Raw genomic sequence first — 21,472 nt, forward strand, 5'->3', positions numbered from 1 at the left:
GGAAAACCAGACCGGCGGGGTCGTGCGCACGCGAACCGCAGCCCCCTGGAGAGAAACCCGGAGCGACGGTCGCGTGCAGGGGAGCTGCAGCCTCCCAGACAGAAACCGGTGCGCCGAGGTCGCGCCGGTGAACTGCAACCCCCAGGGTGGAAACCCGGACCGGCGGAGTCGCGCGTGCACGAACTGGGAGCGGCTGGTGGTTTTAGAAGCACAAAGGGCAGAGACGTGCCCCGACCTGGAGGCAGGACTGGGAACGCTGCGGAGGGGCGCACGACCCAGGACTGTAGTTTATAGTAGCATGGACAGAAACGGAGATAGTGTGGCCTGGAGAGCTCACTGAAGAACAGACTGCATCTCTCTGCTCTGAGGCAGAGGGTTGGAAATGGTCTCTTCTGCTCTGACTTGCAGAAGAGACGCGGAAAGCCACCGGGGAAAGGCGCCAGAAAACAAAAGCCACAAAAACTGATTCCCACTGAGCCCATCCCCCACCACAGGGGTGCAGGGCAACTCCACTCAAACAGGGTTGCCTGAGTAACAGCGCGGCAGGCCCCTCCCGCAGAAGACAGGCTGGGAAAACAAGAGGCCAGCAACCCTAAGGTCCCAAGAAAACAGGTGCATCTTGCTTGGGTTCTGGTCAATAATTTGGACTCTATACATTCCCTCAAACACCCATCAACAGAATGACTAGGAGGAGGAGCCCCCAAAACAGAAAAGACTCAGAGATTATGACTTATGCTGCAGATTTACAAATGGATGCAGATATAACCAAGATGTCGGAGATGGAATTCAGCCTAGCAATTGTGAAGACAATGGCTAGAATGGAGAAATCAATTAATGGCAACATAGAGTCTCTAAGGGCAGAAATAAAAGGTGAATTGGCAGAACTTAAAGATGCTATCAATGAGATCCAATCCAATCTAGATAATCTAACAGGTAGGGTAAATGAGACAGAAGAGAGAATAAGCGATCTGGAAGACAATATAATAGATAAAAAGGGAAAAGAGGAGGCCAGGGAAAAAGAACTCAGAATCCATGAAAATAGAATCAGAGAAATAAGTGACACCATGAAGTGTTCCAATGTCAAAATAATTGGAATCCTGGTGGGAGTGGAGAGAGAGGACTGGAAGATGTATTTGAGCAAATCATAGCTGAGAACTTCCCTAATCTGGGGAATGAAACAAACATTCACGTCCTAGAGGCAGAGAGGACCCCTCCTAAGATCAAGGAAAACAGGCCAACACCCCAGCATGAAATAGTAAAACTTGCAAATCTTAGAACCAAGGAAACCATCTTAAGGGCAGCTGGGGGAAGAGATTCCTTACGTACAGAGGGAGGAACATCAGAATAACGTCAGACCTATCCACAGAGACCTGGCAAGCCAGAAAGGCTTGGCAAGACATATTCAGGGCACTAAATGAGAAGACCATGCAGCCAAGAATACTTTATCCGGCAAGGCTTTCATTTAGAATGGATGGAGAGATACAGAGCTTCCACGACCGGCAGAAGTTGAAAGAATATGTGACCACTAAGCCAGCCCTGCAAGAAATATTAAGGGGGGTTTGATAAAAGGAGAAAGACCCCAAGAGTGATATACAACAGACATTTACAGGGACAATCTATAAAAACAACGTCTTCACAGGCAACATGATGACAATTAATTCATATCTTTCAATAATCACTCTCAACGTGAATGGCCTAAACGTTCCCATAAAACGGCACAGGGTTGCAGACTGGATAAAAAGACAGGACCCATCCATATGCTGCCTACAAGAGACTCATTCTGAACCTAAAGATACATCCAGACTGAAAGTGAAGGGATGGAGATCCATCTTCCATGCCAGTGGACCTCAAAAGAAAGCTGAGGTAGCAATTCTTATATCAGACAAATTAGATTTTAAACTAAAGACTGTAGTTACAGACACAGAAGGATACTATATCATTCTTAAAGGGTCTATCCAACAAGAAGATCTAACAATTGTAAATATATATGCCCCCAACATGGGAGCAGCCATCTACATAAGCCAACTGTTAACCAAAATAAAGAGTCATATTGATAACAATATGTTAAATGTAGGACATCTCAATACTCCACTCTCAGCAATGGACAGATCATCTAAGCAGAAAATCAACAAGGAAACAAGAGCTTTGAATGATACGTTGGACCAGATGGACCACATAGATATTTACAGAACATTCCACCCTAAAACAACAGAATACTCATTCTTCTCGAGCGCACATGGAACTTTCTCCAGAATAGACCATATACTGGGTCACAAAACAGGTCTCAACCGATACCAAAAGATTGAGATTATTCCCTGCATATTCTCAGACCACAATGCTCTAAAACTGGAACTCAATCACAAGAAAAAATTTGGCAGAAATTCAAACACTTGGAAGCTAAAGACCACTCTGCTCAAGAATGTTTGGGTCAACCAAGAAATCAAAGAAGAACTTAAACAATTCATGGAAATCAATGAGAACGAAAATACATCGGTCCAAAACCTATGGGATACTGCAAAGGCGGTCCTAAGGGGGAAATACATAGCCATCCAAGCCTCACTCAAAAAAATAGAAAAATCCCAAATTCACCAACTAACTCTACACCTTAAAGAACTAGAGAAAAAGCAACAAACGACGCCTAAGCCACGCATTAGAAGAGAAATAATTAAAATTAGAGCAGAAATCAATGAATTAGAAACCAGAAACACAGTAGATCAGATCAATGAAACTACAAGTTGGTTCTTTGAAAGAATTAATAAGATTGATAAACCACTGGCCAGACTTATCCAAAAGAAAAGAGAAAGGACCCAAATTAATAAAATGATGAATGAAAGGGGAGAGATCACGACTAACACCAAGGAAATAGAAACAATTATTAGAAATTATTATCAACAACTAAATGCCAAAAAACTGAGCAATCTGGATGAAATGGAGGCCTTCCTGGAAACCTATAAGCTGCCAAGACTGAAACAGGAGGAAATTGACAACCTGAATAGGCCAATAACCAGTAACGAGATTGAAGCAGTGATCAAAAGCCTCCCAAAAAACAAGAGTCCAGGGCCTGATGGATTCCCTGGGGAATTCTACCAAACATTCAAAGAAGAAATAATACCTATTGTACTGAAGCTGTTTCAAAAAATAGAAACAGAAGGAAAACTTCCAAACTCATTCTATGAGGCCAGCATTACCTTAATCCCCAAACCAGGCAAAGATCCCATCAAAAAGGAGAATTTCAGACCGATATCCCTGAAGAATATGGATTCCAAAATCCTCAACAAAATCCTAGCTAATAGGATCCAACAATACATTAAAAGGATCATCCACCACGACCAAGTGGGATTTATCCCTGGGATGCAAGGGTGGTTCAACATTCGCAAATCAATCACTGTGATAGAACACATGAATAAGAGGAGGGAGAAGAACCACATGGTCCTCTCAATTTATGCAGAAAAAGCATGTGACAAAATACAACATCCTTTCCTGATTAATACTCTCCAGAGTATAGGGATAGAGGGTACATTCCTCAAGGTCATAAAATCCATCTATGAAAAACTCACAGTGAATATCCTCCTCAATGGGGAAAAGCTGAGAGCCTTTCCCTTAAGATCAGGAACACGTCAAGGGTGCCCAATCTCACCACTGTTGTTCAACATGGTACTAGAAGTCCTAGCAACAGCAATCAGACAACAAAAAGAAATAAAAGGTATTCAAATTGGCAAAGAAGAAGTCAAACTCTCTCTTTTCACAGACGACATGATACTTTATGTGGAAAACCCAAAAGACTCCACCCCCAAATTACTAGAACTCATCCAGCAATTCAGTAATGTGGCAGGATACAAAATCAATGCACAGAAATCAGTTGCTTTCTTATACACTAACAACGTAACTGTAGAAAGAGAAATTAAAGAAACGATTCCATTTACAATAGCACCAAAAACCATAAGATACCTTGGAATAAACCTAACCAAAGAGGTAAAGGAGCTCTACTCTAGGAACTACAAAACACTCATGAAAGAAATTGAAGAAGACACAAAAAGATGGAAAAATATTCCATGCTCATGGATCGGAAGAATAAACATTGTTGAAATGTCTATGCTACCCAGAGCAATCTATACCTTCAATGCCATCCCGATCAAAATTCCAATGGCATTTTTCAAAGTGCTGGAACAAACAATCCTAAAATTTGTATGGAATCAGAAAAGACCCCAAATCGCCAAGGAGATGTTGAAAAAGAAAAACAGAGCTGGGGGCATCACGTTGCCCGATTTCAAGCTATATTACAAAGCTGTGATCACCAAGACAGCATGGTACTGGCACAAAAACTGACATACAGACCAATGGAACAGAATAGAGAACCCAGATATGGATCCTCAACTCTATGGTCAAATAATCTTTGACAAAGCAGGAAAAAACATGCAATGGAAACAAGACAGTCTCTTCAATAAATGGTGCTGGGAAAATTGGACAGCCACATGCAGAAGAATGAAACTCGACCATTCTCTAACACCATTCACAAAGATAAACTCAAAGTGGATGAAAGATCTCAATGTGAGACAGGAATCCATCAAAATCCTAGAGGAGAACATAGGCAGTAACCTCTTTGACATCGGCCACAGCAACTTCTTTCAAGATACATCTCCAAAATCTAGTGAAACAAAAGCAAAAATGAACTTTTGGGACTTCATCAAGATAAAAAGCTTCTGCACAGCAAAGGAAACAGTCAACAAAACAGAGAGGCAACCCACAGAATGGGAGAAGATATTTGCAAAGGACACTACAGATAAAGGGCTGGTATCCAAAATCTATAAAGAACTTCTCAAACTCAACACCCAAAAAAATAATCAAGTCAAAAAGTGGGCAGAAGAGATGAACAGACACTTCTCTGAAGAAGACATACAAATGGCTAACAGACACATGAAAAAATGTTCATCATCATTAGCCATCAGGGAAATCTAAATCAAAACCACACTGAGATACCACCTTATACCAGTTAGAATGGCAAAAATGTACAGGGAAAGAAACACCAAATGTTGGAGAAGTTGTGGAGAAAGGGGAACCCTCTTACACTGTTGGTGGGAATGCAAGTTGGTACAGCCACTTTGGAAAACAGTGTGGAAGTTCCTCAAAAATTTAAAAACAGAGCTACCCTATGACCCAGCAATTGCACTACTGGGTATTTACCCCAGAGACACAGATGTAGTGAAAAGAAGGGCCATATGCACCCCAATGTTCATAGCAGCAATGTCTGCAATAGCCAAACTGTGGAAAGAGCCGAGATGCCCTTCAACAGATGAATGGATAAAGAAGATGTGGTCCATATATACAATGGAATATTACTCAACCATCAGAAAAGATGAATACCCAACTTTTACATCAACATGGATGGGACTGGAGAAGATTATGCTAAGTGAAATAAGTCAAGCAGAGAAAGTCAATTATCATATGGTTTCACTTATTTGTGGAACCTAAGGAATAACATGGAGAACATTAGGAGAAGGAATGGAAAAATGGGCAGGGGGAACTGGAGGGAGAGATGAACCATGAGAGACTATGCACCTGAGAAACAAACAGGGTTTTAGAGGGGAGGCGGGAGGGAGGATTGGTTAGTCCGGTGATGGGTATTAAGGAGGGCACATACTGCATGGAGCACTGGGTGTTATACGAAAACAAAGGATCGTGGATCACTACATCAAAAACTAATGATGTAGGGCGCCTGGGTGGCTCAGTTGGTTAAGCGAATGCCTTCGGCTCAGGTCATGATCCTGGAGTCCCTGGATCGAGTCCCGCATCGGGCTCCCTGCTCTGCAGGGAGTCTGCTCCTCCCTCTAACCCTCCCCCCTCTCATGTGCTCTCTCTCATTCTCTCTCTCTCAAATAAATAAATAAAATCTTTAAAAAAAGAAAAAAAAACTAATGATGTATTGTATGGTGACTAACATAACATAATAAAATTTAAAAAAATAAAATAAAATAAAATAAATAAAAAGAAAAATAATAATAGAGAAAAAAATAAAAATAAAAAATGGGTAAAAGACATGAACATATAGTTATCCAAAGTGGCCATACCAATAGCCAACAGACACATGAAAAGTTGCTCATCATCATGTATCATCAGGGAAATGCAAATCAAAACTACAATGCAGTATCAACTCACACCTGTCAGAATGGCTAAAATCAACAACACAAGAAACAAAAGGTATTGGGGAAGATGTAGAGAAAAAGTAACCCTATTGCACTGATGGTGGGAATGCAAACTGGGGCAGCCAGTCTGAAAAACAGTATGTAGGTTCCTCAAAAAGTTAAAAATAGAATTATCCTATGATTCAACAACTGCACTAGTGGGTATTTATCCAAAGAATATAAAAATACTAATTAAACAGGGCACGTATTAAATGGAACACTGGGTGTTATATGCAAACAATGAATCATGGAACACTACATCAAAAACTAATGATGTAATGTATGGTGATTAACATAATCAAATTAAAAAAAAATACTAATTCAAAGGGATACAAGCATCCCATGTTTGTAACAGCATTATTTACAATAGCCAAGATATGGAAGCAGCACATGTGTCCACTGACTGATGAATGCATAAAGAAGATGTGGCAGAGGATTTAAGATGGTGGAGTAGGGGGACCTTAAGCTTGTCTCATCCCTCGAACACAGCTAGACAAATATCAAATCATTCTGAACACCCAAGAAATCTGAGGACAGAGAGAACAAACTGCACATCTACAGGTAGAAAAACAGCCACCTTTGGGAAGGTAGATGCTGTGGAGAGTTTAAAAGAACTGTGGGTGTGGCAGAGCAGAGGGAGCCCTGATCATGGAGAGAGGAGCAAGAGAGAAAGAGAGAGAGAGAGAAAGAGTGCAGGGAATGCACAAGAAAAACTCTTCCCCAAAACTACTAACTAAAACGAGAGGGGCTGACTACCGCAAGTTTTTTAAGCAGCAGAGCTCAAAATCAAGTTTTAGAAGTCTACACTATCACTGGGGTCATGCCTGGTGGGTTTCGTGATGCTCCGGTAGGGAAGGAAGGCGGGGAGACCCAGGAGCTGGAAGCATGGTCTGAGGATCCCCTGGGTCACATGAGGAGAAAGTTCCTGTTCCTGAAGTGCACTTGGGAGTGATGTCATGGCATCTCTGGGGACAAAAGAGCTGGCAGTACCAATGTGCTGCCCTGTTCACTAGTATAGGAACAAAGATACCAGCTGTGGGGAGCAAACCTTGGCGCTGGCTTTTCAGTGTGCTTTACATAAACTCTGAACCACTGCACAGTCGTGCTACTGCTTTTCTGGGAAAGACCAGCACAGGTCACAACACAGCTAAGCCCTCACCCACAGGATCAGTGCAGGTCCACACCGAGTTGGTCCCTAAAATTTATAGTTTTGAAACCCAGATGCTGGCCTGAGATAAAACACAGGAGTACTGTGGTGCCTGGCAGGCAGACAGCTCGGACACCCCCAGAGAGGGTAAAGACAGGGATCCGATGGAATCTGGGGAGACACAAAGAGGCGATTGTTTGCTCTTCGGTGAGGGCTTCCTGAAGAGTGGCGGGTATGAATTCCCTGCTCCAGGGACAAGAGAGCAGGGTGAACCTCCCTCCCCCACTCCTCCTCCACCCGTTAGCACTAACCGACTTCAGGGAGCAACACAGAGCCACTCAGTGGAGGCCAGAGCTGCTTTCACCAAGCCCTGTCTCCCAGTGCCCTCCAGGTGCATCTTCACTAGGGCAAGTGTGCATGACAATCAGTGCAGCAGCACCCTCCCCCAGAAGATTAGCACAAACCCCTTGCATGCACCAAGTCTACTGATTCAGAGTGCTACAAAGCTTCAGTTCTAAAGGAAATGGGATCCACCTTATTTATTTATTTATTTATTTATTTGCATCTACTTTTTAACAAGCAGACCAAAACACAGCTATTTTAACCTTGCCACACAGTAGACATGGTCCAAACACCCCTCACGGAGGGCCAAGGAGAAACTCTGCAGAGTACTGCCCTTAGAAAAGGAGTAGCCAAAACACAAGAGCAGAGTGCACACTCTGAAACACCTCATGAAGCACTAGGTCCAAGACAGTACAGGACCTCTTCTTAAAATAGCCATTACTCTCAGGAGCGGAAATAGAACAGGCTTTCCTAACAATAAGAAACAAAAAAACAGTGACCTAGACAAAATGACAATATGGAGGAATTTACCCCAAAAGAAAGAACAAGAAGAAATGACGCCAGGGATTTAATCAATACAGATATAAGTAAGATGCCTGAACCAGAATTTAAAATGATTATATGGATCCTAGCTAGGCTTGAGAAAAGCACAGAAGACACTAGAGAATCCCTTATTGCAGAGGTAAAAGAACTATAAACTAGTCAGGCCGAGGTAAAAAATGCTATAACCAAGATGAAAATCTGACTAGATGTAACAATAAGGATGGATGAAGCAGAGGAATGAATCAGTAATATAAAAGATAAAATTATGGAAAATAATGACACTGAAAAGAAGAGGTAAAAAAACGTACTGGATCACGAATGTAGATGTAAGGAATTGAGTGACTCCTTAAAGTGTAATAACATTCATATCAAAGGAGTCCAAGAAGAAATAGAGAGACAAGGAGAGGCAGAACGTTTGTTTGTGCAAAGTATAACTGAAAACTTCCCTAATCAGGGGTAGGAAACAGACATTGAAATCTAAGAAACACAAAGAACTCCCATTAAATTCAACAAAACCTGGCCATCACCAAGACGTATCATAGTCAAATTCACAATATACACAGACAAGGAAAGAATCCTGAAAGCAGCAAGGGGAAAAAAAGTCCTTAAACAAGAAGGGAACGCAGATCAGGTTTGCAGCAGATCTGGCCACAGAAACATGGCAGGGCAGAAGGCAGTGACATGATATATTCAAGTGCTGAACGGGAAAAATACACAGCCAAGAATACTTTATACACTAAGGCTGTCATTCAGAATAGAAGGAGAGGTAAAGAGTTTCCCAGAAAAACAAAAAATAAAGGAGTTTGTGACCGCTAAACCAGCCCTGCAAGAAAAATTAAAGGGAACTCTTTGAGTAGGGAAAAAGATGACAAAAAGCAACAAAGACTAGAAAGGAAAGGAGAACATCACCAGAAACACCAATTTACAGATGACACAGTGTCACTAAATTCATATCTATCAATAGTCACTCTGAATGTAAATGGACTAAATGATCCAATCAAAAGATATAGGGTATCAAAATGGATAAAAAAAAGAAAGACCCATCTATATGCTGCCTACAGGAAACTCATTTTATACCTAAAGACACCTGGAGATTGAAAGTGAGGGGCTGAAGAACCATCTATTATGCTAATGGATGTCAAAAGAAAGTCGGAATAGCCATACAGCCATACATTTATCACATGAACTAGATTTTAAAGCAAAAACTGTAACAAGAGATGAAGAAGGGAATTAAATCATAGTTAAGGGGTCTATCTATCAAGAAGAACTAACAATTGTAGGGCGCCTGGGTGGCTCAGTTGGTTAAGCGACTGCCTTCGGCTCAGGTCATGATCCTGGAGTCCCGGGATCGAGTCCCACATCGGGCTCCCTGCTCAGCGGGGAGTCTGCTTCTCCCTCTGACCCTCCTCCCTCTCATGCTCTCTGTCTCTCATTCTCTCTCTCTCAAATAAATAAATAAAATCTTTAAAAAAAAAAAAAAAGAAGATCTAACAATTGTAAATATTTATACCAATAGAGAGCTGCAAAGATATAAATCAATTAATAACAAACACACTGAAACTCAGTGATAAGAATATAATAACAGCTGGGGATATTAACACCCCACTTACGGCAATGGACAGATTAAGCAGAAAATAAACAAAGAAACAATGGCTTTGAGTGACACACTGGACAAGATGGACTAAACAGATAGATTCAGAACATTTCATCCTAAAGCAGCAGAATAAACAAATTCTTTTCGAGTGTACATGGAACATTCTCCAGAACAGATCGCATACTGGATCAAAAATCAGGCTTCAACAAGTACAAAAAGATTGAGATCATACCATGCATAGTTTCAGAACACAACGCAATGAAACTTGAAGTCAACCAAAAGACAAAATTTGGAAAGACAAATACATAGAGGTTAAAGAACATCCTATTAAAGAAAGAATGACTGGGCGCCTGGGTGGCTCAGTCGTTAAGCGTCTGCCTTTGGCTCAGGTCATGATCCCAGGGTCCTGGGATCGAGCCCCGCATCGGGCTCCTCGCTCCGCGGGAAGCCTGCTTCTCCCTCTCACACTCCCCTTGCTTGTGTTCCCTCTCTCGCTGTCTCTCTCTCTGTCAAATAAATAAATAAAAATCTTAAAAAAAAAAAAAAAGAAAGAAAGAATGACTTAACCAGGAAATTAAAGAAGAAATGAAAAAAAAAATACATGGAAACAAAGAAATGAAAACACGACAGTCCAAAACATTTCAGATACAGTAAAGGTGGTCCTAAGAGGGAAGTATATAGCAATACAGGCCTACCTCAAGAAGGACTAAAGTCTCAAATGCACAAACTAATCTTATACATAAAGGGGCTAGAAAAAGAACAGCAAATAAATCATAAAGCCAGCAGAAGAAGGGAAATAATATAGATTAGAGCAGAAATAATAAAGATTAGAGCAGAAATAAACCATATTAAAAAAATCAGTAGAACAGATCAACGAAACTAAGAGCTGGTACTTTGAAAGAAGTAATAAAATTGATAAACCCTAGCCAGACTTATCAAAAAGAAAAAAGAAAAGACCCAAATAAATAAAATCATGAATGAGAGAGGAGAGATCACAACCAACACAAAGAAACACAAACAATTTTAAGAGAGGATTATGAAAAATTATATGCCAACAAACTGGGTAATATGGAAAAAATGAACAAATAACTAGAAACATACAAAATTCCTAAACTGAAACAGGAACAATTAGAAAATTTGAACAGACCCATAACCAGCAAACAAACTGAATCAGTAATCAAAAATTTCCCAGCAAACAAAATACAGAGCCAGATGGCTTCCCAATAGATTTATACCAGACATTTAAAGTAGAGTTCATACCTATTCTCCTCAAACTGTTCCAAAAAGTAGAAATGGAAGGAAAGCTTCCAAACTTATTCTACAAGGCCAGCATTACCTTGATTCCAAAACCAAAGACCCCACCAAAAGAGAATTACAGGCAATATCCCTGATGAACATGGATGCAAAAATTCTCAACAAGATACTAGCAAATCACACCCAACAGTATATTAAAAGAATTATTCACCACAATCAAGTGGGATTTATTCCTGGGTTGCAGGGGTGTTCCTTATTAGCAAAATGATCAACGTGATACACCACCTTAATAAAAGAAAGAATAAGAGCCATATGATTCTCTCAATAGATGCAGAAAAAGCATTTCACAAAATGCAGCACCAATTTTTGATAAAAACCCTCTACCATGTAGGGATAGGGACAACATACCTCAGCATCATAAAAGTAATATACAGAAGACCCACAGCCAATATCATCCTCAATAGGGAAATTCTGAGAGCTTTTCCTCTACAGTCAGGAACAAGACAGGGATGTCCACTCTCCCCACTGTTGTTTAACAGAGTACTAGAAGTCTTAGCCTCAGCAATCAGACAACAAAAAGAAATAAAAAGCATCCAAATTGGCAAGGAAGAAGTCAAACTTTTACTATTTGCAGATGACATGACACTCTATGTAGAAAACCCAAAAGACTCCACCAAAAAATTGTTAGAACTAAATATATCAATTCAGCAACGCCATAGGTTAAATAAAATCAGCATACAGAAATCTGTTGCATTTCTATACTCCAATTATGAAGCAGCAGAAAGAGAAATCAAGGAACCAATCCCATTTATAATTGCACCAAAAACCGTAAGATACCTAGGAATAAATCTAACCAAAGAGGTAAAAAATTTGTACCCTGAAAACTATAGAACACTTATGAAAGAAACTGAAAAGGACACAAAGAAGTCAAAAAACATTCCATGCTCAAGGATTGGAAGAACAAACATTTTTAAAATGTTTATACTAAAAAGCAATCAACACATTTAAGGCAATTCCTATCAAAATACCATCAGCATTTTTCACAGAGCTAGAACAAACAATCCTAAAATTTGTATGGAAACACAATACACTCCAAATAGCCAAAGCAATCCTGAAAAAGAACAGCAAAGCTGGAGGCCTCACGATTCCAGACTTCAAGCTATAGTACAGCTTTCAAGCTATATTACAAAGCTGTAGTCATCAAGACAGTATGGTACTGACACAAAAACAGATACATAGATCAATGGAACAGAACAGAAAACCAAGAAATGGACCCACAACTATATGGTCAATTAATCTTGACAAAGCAAGAATATCCAATGGAAAAAAAGTCTTGGGGTGCTTGGGTGGCTCAGTTGGTTGGGTGTCCAACTCTTGAGTTTGGCTCAGGTCATGATCTCAGGGTCATGATATCAAGCCCCCATGTCAGGCTCCAAGTGTAGGCCGTGCTTAAGATTCTCTCTCTCCCTCTGCCCCTCCCTCCTTGCTAGCACTCCCATTCCAAAAAAAAAAAAAAAAACAAAGAAACAAAGAAAGAAAAAAAGACAGTCTCTTCAACAAATGATGTTGAGAAAACTGGACAACCACATGCAGAAGAATGACTGGACCAGTTTCTTACACCATACACAAAAATAAACTCAAAATGGACGAACAACCCTTAATGTGAGACAGGAAACCATCAAAATCCTAGAGGACATCACAGCAGAAACCTCCCTGACCTGGCTGTAGCAACTTGTTACTAGACATGTCTACATGTCTCCAGAGGCAAGGGGAAAAAAAACAAAAATGAACTATTGGGACTTCATCAAGATAAAAAGCTTCTGCACAGCAAAGGAAACAATCCAGAAAACTAAAATGCAGCCTCCAGAATCAGAGAAGATAACTGCAAATGACATATCTGATAAAAGGTTAGTATCCAAAATCTATAAAGAACTTACCAAACTCAACACCCAAAAAACAACACAGTTAAGAAATGGGCAGAAGACATGAACAGACATGTTTCCAAAGCAGACATACAGATGGCTAACAGGCACATGAAAAGATACTCAATATCATTCATCATTAGGGAAATACAAATCAAAACCACAATGAGATACCACTTCACACCTGTCAAAATGGCTAAAATCAACAACACAAGAAACATCAGGAGTCGGCAAGGATGGAGTAAAAGAAACCCTCCTGCACTGCTGGTGGGAATCCAAACTGGTGCAGCCACTCTGGAAAACAGTATGGAGGTTCCTCACCAAATTAAAAATAGAACAACCCCACAACCCAGCAATTGCACTACTAGGTATTTACCCAAAGGATACAAAAATATAGATTTGAAGGGGTACATGCACCCCAATGTTTATAACAGCATTATCAACAGCAGTCAAAACATGGAAAGAGCCCAAAAATCTATCGATATATATATGCACACACACACACATACCACATCTCCTTTATATACATATCTATCTCTATATCTCTATCTACCTATCTATCTACCTACCTACCTACCTACCTACCTATCTATATCTGCATGCATGCAAGAGAAAAAAGAAAATAGAGGAAGAGGGACAAGCCAGGAAACAGACTCTTAACTATTGAGAACAAATTGACGGTTACCAGAGGGGAGGTTGGTGGGGGATGGGTGAAATAGCTGAAGGGGATTAAGGAGTACACTTGTTGTGATGAGCAAAGGGTGTTGCGTGGCAGTGTTGAATCACTGTGTTGTACACCTGAAACTAATATAACACTGTATGCTAACTATACCAGAATTGAAAGTAAATAATAAAAAAATAAATACTGTAAACCAACAGATTAGAAATGAGAGGTGATAGGAGAACACTGTAAAACTCCTATCAGGTTTGTTACTCAGTGACAGGTTTTATAAAAATTAAGATAGAGGAGGTAGCTGAAATTAGAGACTAAACTCTGATTTTAAATTAGATAATCTATACACAGTAGAAAGAGCTTGGACTTGTATTAGGAAAATCTAGGCTATGAATACATCTACTACTCATAAGCTATATGATTTTGGGCAAGTTACTTAAGCTTCCTGCGTTTCAGTCTGTTCATTACGCAATGATTATAATTACATATGCACAAGAGTTTTTTGTTTTGTTTTGCCTTTTGGGTGAGAATTAAATAACATATGATATTTATAGCTCTTTATATCACAGTAGGCACAATGTAAAGGGCAGATATTATCATTATTTTCTACTTCCTTATCTCTGAGTTGGCCCTATTTCCTTTGCAATAAAACAATGGGTAGTACCATTCACATTGTACAGATAGACAATCCTGTATAACCCAGTGACTGGTGAGTTTATGTGAATACACTCTTAAAATGGTATTAAATACTCTGTTACCTTCTCAATGATTACAGTAAAACCATAGTAGTATTTGCCTAGAAAGTATAATTGTCACTGTTTGGTCTCACAAGGTATCAATTGCCAGTATCTAATATTAAAAAAGTTATTAGTATTATGATTGGTGTTATTTTACTATTTCATTCTGAATGTTCTCCTAGTATCTAAACTAAATAAAAGTGATGGTGGAAACTAAGACTGATAGGGGTAAATAGCACAAGAAATGGAAAGTCAGTATTTCTTCTATGTAGATACGACTCATACTTATAGCTTGTAAATTGATAAAATCTGGAAAGGCGCATTTTTCTCCACCTAATTACAAAGCTCACATTTACAAAGTGATACTAAATGCTTCACTCACCTAACCCGCCAGTGTTACTCCACACAACCATATGCAAAGATTGGTATTATGAACAATGCGACAATTAGAAAAAGTCCCAAGTACCCAAGTATCTCACAATCTAAAAAGATATATAGACTACAGATATGAGAAAGAAAAAACATTTATGAAAAAGCACGTAAGTTCAAACTACTCCTAATAATACGATAACATTATTTAAGGAAAGAATGAAAACAAAATTGAATTATTTCAAACAAACCTGAGGTGGATTCTGATTTTGTCTTTGTTTCAGAGCTGAGTTCTGTTGTCAAGGGCACTGAGTATTTCAGGCTGTCAGTTGTTTTTGCAGGTATTTCTATTTCAGCAGAATTTCCTAGCTGTTTACCAAAAAGATTTTTCTTTCATAAGTAAATCATTTTGCTAAAACAATAAAACATCTTAAAAACGTATAGTATGCAAAGATATTATGTTCCTTCATCTCCTTTCATTCTATCCTTGACCTCTGTTCAGGGCTCCCATCATAAGCCAATCCCCCAACCCCAACCAACAAAACTAAATGTCTCCCTTTTGGGTCCCTTTAAACTCTACCTTAGATTTTTCTTTAGGTTTAGGAAATGACTCTTTTTTGTTGATTTTTGTCCACAATGATTTAACTGCTTCATAAATTTGCTGGCTTGTAGCATATGCCTTTTTCCCAGTTACCTAATTAAAACAAGAAGTGAGTCAAATAAGATATATTTTTAAAAGTCAAAATAACAAGTATTAAAAAAAATTATGTCTGGGGCGCCTGCATGGCTCAGTCGTTAAGCGTCTGCCTTTGGCTCGGGTCATGATCCCAGGGTCCTGGGATCGAGCCCCGTATTGGGCTCCCTGCTCAGTGGGAAGCTGCTTCTCCCTCTCCCACTCCCCCTGCTTGTGTTCCCTCTCTCGCTGTGTCTCTCTCTGACAATAAAATCTTAAAAAAAAATTATGTCAGGTATTTTATGTGAACACTCAGGTCAGAATCAATAGTAAAGATATAAATCTCTAGATCATATAACAGAAAACCCCATTTTCTAAATCTTATATGAAAAATTATTTGCCTCATGTAAAAGGCTAAAAAAATGTATAGTTGGTATAACACCAAGAGTTAATCCTGAAGTAAACTATGACTTTGGGTGATAATGTGTCAATGTAGGCTTATCAATTGCAACAAATGTACCACTCTAATGGGGGATGTTGAAAAGGGATGTTGATAATGGAGGATGCTGAGCATGTGTGGGAACAGGGGGTGTATGGGAAATCTCTGTACCTTCTGCTTAATTTTGTTGTGAACCTAAAACTGCTCTTAGAAAAATAAATTCTTAAAAATGTATAGTTTGCATTCACACTATAATATGTGAATTTAAAACTATTCTTATTTAACAGAAGTTTGGGAAAGACAGCTTGAGATAATAAACAGAAAATAAGATTTTAAGATGCTATGAAGTTAATACTTTTGTTCAAATTTTCTGGTGCTTTCTCCTGTCATAAAGTATTAATGTATTTCTCCAGAGAATAATACTCTCTTTTGGTAGAAACATAAAATACAAATGAACTAAAAACACACCAAAGCAGAGGCAAGGATGGTGAGTGAATTCCAGAAGCTGCTCTTACTTTCATTCATGTCTCTTTCCCTTTAAAAATCTCCTTATTCCTTCTTTCTGTTCTTTCTCCATCTTTTTGTTCCTTATGGCTAAAGTAATTTCAATAGCTATTGACTTTTCAAGTTTTAAAGAGGTTTTGGAAGCTTTCCAGGATTATACTTTTTATAAACATGAACTTAAAGAACTTTTAAAAACTGACTTTCTTGCTTAAAATAGAATTTTTTTGCTAAGTATATACTTACACTTAAGAAAAATAAATCAAAGCACTAATATAAAGGAAGTCTTCTTCCTCCCCACAATGTAACTTTGGTCACAGTTGTGTGGCTATTCTTCCTGAGATTTTCCTTATATGTGCATTAGATACATACACACATTTTAAAACAAATGCATATACACATTTTAAAACAAATGGAATGTTGATACTAATATACCTCTACCAAAAAGGATGAGGTAGATTTTAGATTTATATGCACTGATATGGATTTCCATGAACCACTGAATTGAAAAGATGAGATTAGAGAACAGATTCTACACTACAATCTCAATTATGTTTTAAAAATAAATTTTAAAATAAACTACACACATATACACTTAGCTTGTTTCCTTTTTAAAAACACAAATAGGATCACACTATACATATTGAGATTTGATAGTTTAAAAGCTTAATAATTTGTCAGAGATGTTTCCATATCAGTTTATACACCTGTAGATCTGCTTCTTTTATAATAGCTGCCTAGTTAGTATTCTATAATGGATATGCCACAGTTAGTTTAATAAATCCCCTATCTTGGGGAATATGGGATGTTTCCCTTTTTTGGGCAATTATAAGCATGCTGTGATTAGCGTTCTTACACATACAACTGGGACCACACATCTTTGTGGTGTCTCCTTGGTACAAATTCCTGCATGTGAAATACCTGGATTAAAGATTATATACATTTTAATTTTTGATAATATTGCCACATTGCCTCCATAAAGTCAGCAATACACTGTAGTAATTTATACTCCCACCAAAAAGGTGTTTTCATACCCCATTTACCAGAAGCAGTATTACTATGAGTCTTTTAAATCTTTATCAAATTGAAAGACTAAAAGCCAATATCTAAATGATCTTTAAATTTGCATTTATTTGATTGCTGATAAAGTTAAGCATCCTTCATATTAGGCCATTTATGTTTCTTATTTTGTGGATTGCTTGTTTGTTTACTTTCTTCATTTTCTTAGAGAGCCTTTACCTTTTTTCTATCCATTTATAGGAAGGCCATTATTTAGTCCTTTGTTATAGATGTTGCAAATAGTTTTCCCAGTTTTAATTTACCCATTAACTTTGTAAATGTTATATTGTGATCAGAAGAAATGTATTTATTTTGATGTAGTAAAATACATTAATTTTTTTGATGGTTTCTGGATTGTGTTTTGCTTAAGAGTGCCTTTCCTATCTCAACATTACAGAGGTATTTATCTTCTTTCTTCTAATATTTTTATAGTATTATATTTTATGATTAGATCTTTAGTCCACCTGAAATTTATTTTTGCAAGGTCTAAGATTTTTTTCCAAAAAGCCAATTATTCCAACACATGTCTGGAATAACCAATCCATTCTTTCTTTCTTTTTTTTTTAAGATTTTTTTAAAATTTATTCATTTGAGACATAGAGATACAGAGAGAGAGAGCATGAGCAGGGGGAGTGGGAGAGGGAGAGGGAGAAGCAGGCTCCCCGCTGAGCAGGGAGCCCGATGTGGGGCTCGATCCCAGGACCCTGGGATCATGACCTGAGCCGAAGGCAGACGCTTAACCATCTGAGCCACCCAGGCACCCCAATCCATTCTTTGTTTACACGCTGATCTGAAATGCCACCTTTACAATACCCTCCCCTTACCCCACAATATATACAAAGACATACTTGATATATTTGTTTTTGGATATTCTCTCTCTCTCTCTCTTTTTTTTTTTTTGGTCTATTTTATTGTCTATGCTAGCATAGTTACCAATACATGGTAAATGGACAACAAATACTGGTTGAATGAATGTCATACTCCCTACAAATCGAGGAATTCTGTAAGAACTAAATTAAACTTCTAAATTTGGGAACATATGCTATATTCCAATATTCAGTCCTTTCATCTAGAAACAAGATATATCTCTAAATGTATTCAAATTTTTTAAAAATGCCTTTCACTAAAGTTTAATAGTTTTTTTCTTTTTTAAATTTTATTTTGTTATGTTATGTTAATCACCATACATTACATCATTAGTTTTTGATGTAGTGTTCCATGATTCATTGTTTGCATATAACACCCAGGGCTCCATTCAATACGTGCCCTCTTTAATACCCATCACCAGGCTAACCCATCCCCCCACCCCCCTCCCCTCTAGAACCCTCAGTTTGTTTCTCAGAGTCCATAGTCTCTCATGGTTTGTCTCCCCCTCCAATTCCCCCCCTTCATTTTTCCCTTCCTACTATAGTTTAATAGTTTTTAATAAATAGATCTTAGAATATTATTTGATAAGTTTATTCCTAGGTATTTTATAGGTTTCAAAGACAGATTACTTGATACTCTTTATTAAAGTTAATAATGAAAACAGTGTGAAGAAAACCATAAAAAGCAAAAAGTAATCCTATCTTGAAGTATATTTCCGAAATGGTGAATAACTGGAGTGTGACTTATTTTTCAAAGAGCCTTCTAGACTACCATTTTGTGATTTTTTTTATGTCATAGACCTCTTGGAGAATCTCCTGAAAGGTACGGGCCCTTTCCTTAAGAAACTACCCATATAGCAGAAGAGCTCTCATTTGATATCCTTTTAAGAGACTTGTCTGATTAAGTAAAGGTGTCTTAAAAATGTATAATAAATGATGTTCACAGAATGCTGAATATTCATCGATAGCAGGTTCTCTCAAATATATCTAAGTACTGTCTTTCAGAAGTGATTTGTGCACTTACCAAGAATCAGTTGTATTTATTTCTAAGTCTCTATATCAGTTTTACTATAATTAAAAAAAATAAATGTAACATAATAGGATGAAATATGAGTGTGAAGAGAATTGTTGTCTACAGGAAAATTAAGTTAAATGCTTTGTAAAGACTAAAAAATGATTTACCAAACTACTGTTAAATTAGAGGTGGGCAAGTCAACTGTTAAAGGCTGGGAGAAATAATAACAATTTAAGAGGATTCTGCACTCATATTATTTTAAAAATGTTTTTAAGTGTTCATTCTATTTAAAGGCAATCTAAACTGAAAACAGTAGAAGACATACTACAGATATGGCTAACTGTAAGAAAGATGCTATGATCTTCAACTAGGAGACCCATACTCATAGAAAATACCTACTTCAAAAGAGAGAAAAATGGACACACATTTATAATTTGAAATAAGGTCCATATTTGTGACTTTTAAAAACTTTCCACTTTAACATTTTTAATTAATTATTAACTACTGGTCCCAACAATACCAAATTAGAAGGTATCTATTGTATATATAAAATTTTTCATAGTTTCGGGTGGTGGAGTCACTCCTAAGTCTATCATGGATCTCAGGTTAAGAATCTATGTTATATATATATATATATATATGTTAGAATCCAGCAGATATTACACATGGCATTGTTATATGCCAGTCAAAGGAAAAGCAAGGGTCTCAACTCTAGGAATTTCAGTAACAGCATTTAACCATAGAAAAACTTTCAGGAAAGCACATTTATAACTCTTTTATCACAGAAATTTTTATTTGAAGTTCAGGAATTCTTCTGTTTTTATTTTCCTTCTGTTAGAGTAAAATTAAGTTTAATACTTTATTCTTAAAATTAAAAATAAGATGTATACTATAATATTATCCTGTTATTATGAAACTGTATCTGCCTATTCACCCATCTATCTTTCTACCTCTATATATGCATAAAGAAATGTCTAGACAACATTCTACCAAATGTTAACACTGATATTTTTCTGGATGAAAGAATTCCAGATGGTTAACTGTTTTTTTTTCCTATACTTTTCTATAATGCTTAAATTATTTAAGGATGAATAGTTACAAATTTTATTTAACTCTAAACAAACAAAAAGATTCAGTGGCAGCATTAGATATTGAGAAGAGAAATGGACAGGGAAACAGAAGACAACCCTGGACAAAATCAGTCACTGTGAAACTTCTCTGGGCCACAGTTTTCTTATCAGTAAACGAGAAAATGAGGAAGTTGAATGTAATAAACTCAGAAGTTTCTTTCAGCATGAATATGATATGAATTGAAGTGGCTAATTCCTATATAAATTCTTAGGAAAGATTTATAAAAAATAAGTTGATCATTTTGGACCAAGTGTCTCAACTAGATTTAATGAATAATGCTCTCTTTGCTATAAACTTTTATAGCTTCATCAAATTACAAACTACATAGGGCACTATATCCTTGTCATTCTTAAAATACTGAGTAGGCAGTTTTATCTACATCAATAATTAGGGAGATGTAGTAATGAGAATACAAGTACAGAAAATTCTTCTGGTAACACTACACAGTGCTTCAAGTGTGAGGGGGAAATGTTAAGTGTTGGTAATTAAGAAAAGAAGGAAAGGAAGAAAATACTGCATTACCCAAAGCTTTCCTTCTCAATCTGAATATGTATTAAAAGTAAAATACTGGCACAAACTGTTCAAATCATTAAGAGAATGTTTGGATTTGTAGGTAAGCTCATAAGAAAATGACAAAACAGCTATAATATGGACTCATGGAAAATGTTACTTAGTTCTAGGTGGTATCAAAATTGAATTTGTATATATGATTTTTTTTTACCTTCAGAAGCCTCTGTTATCTACCAATTTGCTGATTCTTATACTAATCTGATGAACTGACAGCATCCAGCAGGTATAATTTTCTGTTAATTAAAAATTGAATTTCACATAGCTCAGCAATGGAGTGGTATTTCTCCCCATAAATTCTAATTCTGTGTCTCTGAACCCAATCCTCAAAGCAGCATTTATATTTTTGAATTATATTTCAAAAAATTTATCCTATCTGTGATGATTATGTAATTAAGAATGGAATTTACCATGCTGAAATGTAATGTGATTTTGCCAAAGTAAGAGTTGATGCTAACTTT

The 21,472-nt window shown here is 37.5% G+C and overlaps 1 protein-coding gene across 3 annotated transcripts in view; it reads right to left on the reverse strand.

Annotated features, from left to right (window-relative positions):
* APOOL (apolipoprotein O like) overlaps positions 1–21,472 on the reverse strand; it is a 130,695-nt gene that overhangs the window by 14,253 nt on the left and 94,970 nt on the right. For all 3 annotated transcript variants that reach the window (XM_032387882.1, XM_032387881.1, XM_032387880.1), the window contains 2 exons: positions 15,341–15,454; positions 15,012–15,129 (listed from right to left, as the gene is read on the reverse strand). In XM_032387882.1, coding sequence (XP_032243773.1) covers positions 15,012–15,129; positions 15,341–15,454 — 232 coding nt within the window. The remainder of the gene's footprint in view (positions 1–15,011; positions 15,130–15,340; positions 15,455–21,472) is intronic.

Source organism: Phoca vitulina, unplaced genomic scaffold (genome assembly GCF_004348235.1).
Source record: "Phoca vitulina isolate PV1807 unplaced genomic scaffold, GSC_HSeal_1.0 scaffold51, whole genome shotgun sequence".
Taxonomy (NCBI): domain Eukaryota; kingdom Metazoa; phylum Chordata; class Mammalia; order Carnivora; family Phocidae; genus Phoca; species Phoca vitulina.